General features: G+C 32.8%; 1 protein-coding gene and 1 long non-coding RNA gene across 6 annotated transcripts in view; one reads left to right on the plus strand and one right to left on the minus strand.

Annotated features, from left to right (window-relative positions):
• LOC135101374 (uncharacterized) overlaps nucleotides 1-5,948 on the plus strand; it is a 70,534-nt gene extending 64,586 nt beyond the window's left edge. For all 5 annotated transcript variants that reach the window (XM_064005276.1, XM_064005272.1, XM_064005273.1 and 2 more), the window contains 4 exons: nucleotides 441-649; nucleotides 1,269-1,394; nucleotides 2,900-2,927; nucleotides 3,331-5,948. In XM_064005276.1, coding sequence (XP_063861346.1) covers nucleotides 441-649; nucleotides 1,269-1,394; nucleotides 2,900-2,926 — 362 coding nt within the window. In that variant the 3' untranslated portion in view covers nucleotide 2,927; nucleotides 3,331-5,948. The remainder of the gene's footprint in view (nucleotides 1-440; nucleotides 650-1,268; nucleotides 1,395-2,899; nucleotides 2,928-3,330) is intronic.
• Nucleotides 2,390-3,477, minus strand: LOC135101377 (uncharacterized). The gene is made up of 2 exons (XR_010269243.1): nucleotides 3,338-3,477; nucleotides 2,390-2,919 (listed from the first exon to the last, which is right to left on the minus strand). It is a non-coding gene; the product is annotated as an uncharacterized LOC135101377 (long non-coding RNA).
• Nucleotides 5,949-6,866: the final 918 nt, after the last annotated feature.

Genomic DNA, 6,866 nt, shown 5'->3' on the forward strand with positions numbered 1-6,866 from the left:
AGACATCTATGAGAAAGAAATTTCAATGAATTAGGTATCATTGTAGCACAATGTTGTAGGATTGATATTTGAAACAAACATACCTTAGAAACTAAAAGGTAAAAGAATAATTAATTCCATTCCCACTTTCATCTTGTTCTCTCTGGAATTAGGGAAGTTAATTTTATACTGATCTACTGAAGTTGGCCAAGTCCTCATTGATATATATATGTGTATTACCATATTTGTTGTGCAATCATTCACTGTATTGATAGGGTTTCAAGGAACATAACCCATTTATATAAAGTAGATTCCCTGTATAGAAAGACTCATTGTTCTAGATTTGTGATATGACTTAATTCATATATTTATTTTTATATTTCAGTTTTTATTTTTTAAGACTTCATCCTTTCTATTATTTTGTTACTGTCATGTAAGTACAACCCTATGCTTTCTTCCAGGTGTTCATGGAGCTCTGATGGTGTATGAGGTGCGCTTCACCTCTGAACTCCTTGCATCTCTTCTCTCCATTCCAAGTGGCAAAACACTCTTAAGGAGACACTTAAACACCCACTTCAAGGAATTGGTGGGCCGTTCTGTAGTACAAGAGAAGCGTGAATTAGAGGCTGCTTCTGGTTATACTCCTCTCACGTCTTCAGCTAAAGTCAAGGTAATTCTTCAGGTTGAACCTAAGTGATCATTCTTTGTGTAGTGTTTTCTGAAAAAAATGCCTAACAAAGGACTGTGCATAGTTTTTTTTTGATGATCAAGAGAAAGCCTTCAATAGGTTACCAAGCAAAGTAATTAAAAATGCCATGAAAAAGTTTGGAATTGGGGAATGGCTGGTTAAAATTAGTGATGACAATTAAAGCAGCACAGATAGAATGGGGTAAGAGTGAGGATGGAGGTGAAAATCTGGAGACATTACAAAGCACTTGCTAGGTAAGTATGACTAAGAATAAGGTTGAGATTAGGAGACATAACAAAGCACATGGTGGATAAATATGGTAAAAAACAATGTAGTAATGTTTTGAACATTTGACCAAAACTACACAATGAAGTATTAGGGGAAAATTGCAGCAAGTTAATAGAAGCTTGACAGTGAAAATGGTGCAACAGGTTTGGTGGAGAAACTATGTATAAATGAGGAGTATAGAGAAAAGTTATTTGAGTGTAGAATTGCCAAGTTAAACTATGTTAGATAGATGGTGATGCATGTACAAGTATTAAGGAGAAATAGTTAGAGTTATATTTAATGAAAGTGATTGAAGTTTCCACAATTGTTGCAGATGCCAAAGAAGTCTCAATTTTCATTGAAACGTAAGAAAACCAAGTCTGAGTTGGAATTTGATGACTTGTTGTGCCCACTGGATGAGAAACCTCCACTTGGTGCTCTGCAGGACAGAGAAAAGGAGGTAAGGAGGAATCTTGAGCAGTAGAAATTATCCATTGTTCTCATATATTTCAAGAGAGAGAGAGAGAGAGAGAGAGAGAGAGAGAGAGAGAGAGAGAGAGAGAGAGAGAGAGAGAGAGAGAGAGAAGCATGGCAGAAAGGATCATTTAGAGGGTTATTAGTGGTGAACATGCACAGAAGCCTCCAGACAGCCAGTGGTTGCTTGTGCCTCTGACTAGCTGCTGTGGGAGCTCTGTTGCCGGTTCATTAATTTTTTTGGATGATTTTTCATGACTGAGCTTGGGACAAAATTTTAATCTATAATGTGAGAATGACATAAGATCTCATTTTAAGAACAATGGTGATTGCATATTTAAATATACATGTGTGAATGTGTGTGTGTGTGTGTGTGTGTGTGTGTGTGTGTGTGTGTGTGTGTGTGTGTGTGTGTGTGTGTGTGTGTGTGTGTGTGTGTGTGTGAAAGTTTGTATTGCCATCAGGATAAAATTCTTTACTTCTGCCTCTTTAATGCCACTTTGCATGTGAAGGAAAGCAGTTATACTAGAAATAAGTAGCAGTGTTTATTAACTTATTTGTCTTGCATGATATATTTTGCACATTTGTCTTTGTTTCTTTATCTTTTTTCCAGTCTTAGTACTTGTAGATACAATTTGTAAAACGATGAAGATACATTAGAGGCTTTTTAATATATATATATATATATATATATATATATATATATATATATATATATATATATATATATATATATATATATATATATATATATATATATATAATGAGGGAGTTTTCTTGAATATCATCATCATCATAATCATCTTCATGACTGAATAATATACTTTGTTATCTGATATCTTATGTTAGTTTTTCTTGCTGGGGAGGAATTGTGATAATTCTCTCATCTGTTTCATTTATAGGCTACAGAGTTTCTAGAGCACCTTTGTTCTGTCTGTTTTAAGATGTATACATTTTATTCATGTTTAAGTTGATGTGATGTCATTATGTATATTTATTTCTATTTTGTTTTCTTTTTTCTCCCTTCTTTTCATTTATTATATTTCTTTCTTTGCTGTTCCTTTTATCTTCCTCCTGTTCATTATTTCATTGTTTTTCTATCTTAGAAATTTTTTCACCATCTTTATTTCATCATTTTCTTTCTTTGTCTTTCTCTTTCTTTTCTTCCTTTTTCATTCATTAATTCTTTCCTTTCATTCTTCTTTTTTCTTTCTTTCTTTCTTTAGGTTTTGCTATTTTTATCATGCCTGCATATGTGTATGTATATTGGGAAATGATTTATGTCTTCATTTCATTCTTGCATTAGTATCCTAAGGTGACATCCCTGATGTTTTCATTACTGCTGAATAACATTTTATAATTCAAGATTTTTCAAGTGATAGTATTTTTTGTTTTGGTCTGCACATTACTTTATAGTCTCTTGGTGCACTTTACTCTGCTCTCATCTGAGGCTAACTTTTCTCCCTTCCCCCATGGCACTGCTTCCTTCAGACCAATGGTGATGGCAGACTCTGTTGAGGTAAATATACATTCAGTGAATAATTTTTTTCATACCCTATAAAGCTGCCATATTAATTCAAATAGAATATGTATCCATGTTGGCTAAAACATTTTGTTTGTTGTATAAATCAAGTTTAAAGTTAAACGAACTTTCATTACTACTTTTATCCAAGCAAGAATTTTTATTTTGATTATATATTAATTTCATCTTCAAGCAAGCTCTCCATATAGAGTTAAACATATAATAAGACTGAAATATAGGCAAGGTCAAGATGTATAAAAGATAATAATTAATATTGAAATTTCTCAATACTTAGTATATCAACTGTTTAAATTTCAGTTCAAGTTGTTGAATTCATGATTCTTTATTATTAATTCATTTATTTATTTATTCTTTTTATTATTTTATTTATTTTTTGCAGCACCTACAGCGATCTTCAGCTCCTCCAGCAGTTGGTCGAATCACTAAGGTGTGATGAGCTTTGTGGCAACATCCAAAGCCCTTGACACCAGTTCGACACACATGAGTTTAGTGCCTCACTCATCTTGTGAGCCAGGATGCATTCATCTAAGTCAGGGATGAAAACATTGCTCATTCTAAATACAATAAGTCAGAGGAAAATATTCTTTTGCTTGTAAGTAGCATCCCAGTTGCTTGAAAAATTCTCTTAATTTGCTTACTTTTTATAACAATGTTTTTTTTTATTATTAATTTTATAGTAAACATAATGATTTTTATATGATAATATACAAAATAATTTTTTGCCATAGTGTAGGACTGACTTCCATGAATGAGTCTAATGGCTCACCTCACCAGCCAAACAAGTGCCTTAGTACTATGCTGAAGAGCTTCATGCATTTTCTATACCTTGGCAATAACAACCTAACACAAGTATTTCTCTTCACACAAGTAGGACAAAAAACTTACACAAGTATGTATATTATAATGTGCTATGTGAGGACCTGAAAATGGTGCATTTTACATTAATTTACTGCAGCAGTAATAATGAGGGAGTTTTCATGAATATCATCATCATGATAATCATCTTCATCATCTTCATCATCATCATTATCATCATCATCATCATCATCATCATCATCATCATCATCATCATCATCATCATCAGCAATATCTGTAACACCTCCCTCCACTCCGGGGAGATCCTCATTAAAGATGGTCATAATAGAACTTGCTCCCATCAAGTTTTGTCACTTTTCACAGCCACAGTAAAAAAGAATATATATATATATATATATATATATATATATATATATATATATATATATATATATATATATATATATATATATATATATATATATATATATATATATATATAAAGTTGAAGCAACTATTATGAGTAATATTAAAATAGTTGTAATTTGTAATTTTTATTTTTTTTATTTATTTATTTTTTTTAGATGTTTGACTTTTTTTGTTTGTCTGCTTCAAGGTCCTCATATATAAACATACTTACAGGATAGTAAAGAAAAGGAAATATGAAATGGTTGTCTTGCTGGGGAATACTTCCATATGAATGCATTCAGTCACTGGTAGCTTTATGATACTGACCAAATAAGTATTTTCCTTCTGTCACTTACATTTTCTAATTTAAGAATATTTAATGATCTACCATGATTCATATTTTCACTGTTATTCTGGAGAACAGTTTAGACTTGAGGAGTGGCCCAGGGAAGTTTTATATGTGCCTTGTTGGGTTTTTATTTTATCCTGCTTAGTCATAACTTTGTACTAATTTTTTGGTTATTGATTATTTTTGTAATGAGAGGGCAGCTGAATCAACATTCTCAGTGAATAGAGCAGCTTTTGTTCAGCTCATAGACCTATAAGTTTGATTTTCAGGTATGCAAGTCACATTTTCCAATATACCACTTGATCAATGTTTCATGTATTTGATGTAGCATAACATCAAAATCTTTTAGTTATTATTTGCCTTTTCATAGTGCTGAGTACATCAGCCAGCCTTTGTGCTATACTCTTGACATGTACTGATATCACAGTATCATGATAAAGAAAAAAATTACACCCCATCCCCTGCCTAGGACAGCACACATTCCTAAATTATTTTTTTCCTTGTCAGTAGAGAGCCTCAGATGGAAGTGTTGTACTTCAAGTAATTTATTCAGTTTTTTGCCAGGATTCCACCTCCACCTGGCATTTTGTCATTCAGATCAGAGGAAAGTCTAGCATTAGCCTCTCAATATTGCAATTTAAGTGTAACTCAAGGGATATCTGATATACAAAGTTTAGAACCCCCTCTTGTTGCAGGCCAGTCATCATAGCAAATGGTAGTAGGGTTTGTTGCCATGTGAAATGGAGATGCTGCTACCTCCTCAAATGTTGGAGCCATAGTGCAAAGAACTCCTACCAAATGAAATGGGAATTAACATGCGAGGGTTATATTTTCTAATGCTTGTTGCCTGTTTGAGACCACGGCACCATCACTACTACTTGTTCTACAGGGACTTGTAAAGGAAGCAGCAACAATTTGATATTTTCATTCATTGAGCACAAGCCCCAAAGTTTTATACTTTTACATATGCATCCATTTTCTCATTTTCTTAGATGTCTCAGTAATCCTGAACTTGATCCTGTTGATCTTTTATTTATGTATATGATGCCTGCTCCTTAGAACTCCAAGGGGATGGTCATGACATACAAGAAGATAGTATACAGATTAGAGTTAAGGGGTTTGTACTGCAAATGAAACAGTTAAAAAGACCTATCACAATTTATGATGTAAATTTGTTATTACTTTGATGAAGAAGCATCCAGTCCATAGTGCATCTTTACATGACAGCAGGGGCACATTTTCTTTTTTTTTTTTTTTTCTTTTTTTTAATGACTTTTCATCTACTTGTCTGTGTTTTTCTTGTTTAAAGACTTTGAATGGTAAACCAATGATGGGAACAATAACATGTTATGTTTAAGTAAAAAAAATATATATATGCTGAGTTGAAAGGACAACTTACTAAGTTTTCTGTAAAGCATGAATAAAGAAAATATGTGTGGAGAACACATGTAATTGTGAATCAATGAATTACCTGATATCACCTATATAAGAGAGTCTTTCATCAAGTTCATATGAAAATATTTAATGCACTTTTCTATTTAGGTAGGAATCTAATTCTGTTCACATTTTTTTTAAGACTAAAAATAAAATTTGCATTAGATTATCAAAATATTCCCTGATTCACAAGTTGAATTGGAAGGATACTGAGCAAGATGTGTGTAGCAAATTTATTATATCTAGTCCTGAGAGTGACAGCATTTCTCAATTTGTAGAACATTGGCAAGTTAGCACACTCTTTCCTGGTGAGCCCATATTAGGATCCAAGCATTTGAAGTGCACAGTTCATTCTTGTCCTTGATGGTTGTCATACCTTAAAGATTAGATCTGATTACAAGTGAGTCCATATAATTCAGATAGGCCCACTTGGAAAGTAGAAGATTTTTATGGTTAGATTGTGTTAGGAAGTTATTGATTTTACTCTAGCAATGTCAGTGTCAAGTTCCTCATGGGAGAGTTTGATTGGTGGTTCACAGCTCCTGGTGGCTGCCAACACTAGGAGGCAAGTAGTCCTCAGTAAGTTTTTTTTGTTATTATTTTTCAGATGTGGCTTTAAGTAGTCCTAAATAGTTACTTTACAATTAAAGTATCTATTTGAATATGCTTTCATACACATGCTTAATGTGGTGTGACAATAATTGTTCAAGTACCCATAAGCTTCAGGTACTTTAAATGTATTTCCTGCACCATGGTTATGATAAATAGGTGGAATATGACAGGGGAAAGGGAAAGGTTGCTAGCAATTGGCCAGTTCTTTCAAACAGATGAAATCAGACTACATATTTTCAGCTTCAAGCACTCTTCCGCATCAGACATTTACTGACTGCATAAAAAAATCAAAAGTTTGACTAATTATTCAAAGTTGA

Source organism: Scylla paramamosain, chromosome 6, assembly GCF_035594125.1.
Source record: "Scylla paramamosain isolate STU-SP2022 chromosome 6, ASM3559412v1, whole genome shotgun sequence".
NCBI classification, from domain to species: domain Eukaryota; kingdom Metazoa; phylum Arthropoda; class Malacostraca; order Decapoda; family Portunidae; genus Scylla; species Scylla paramamosain.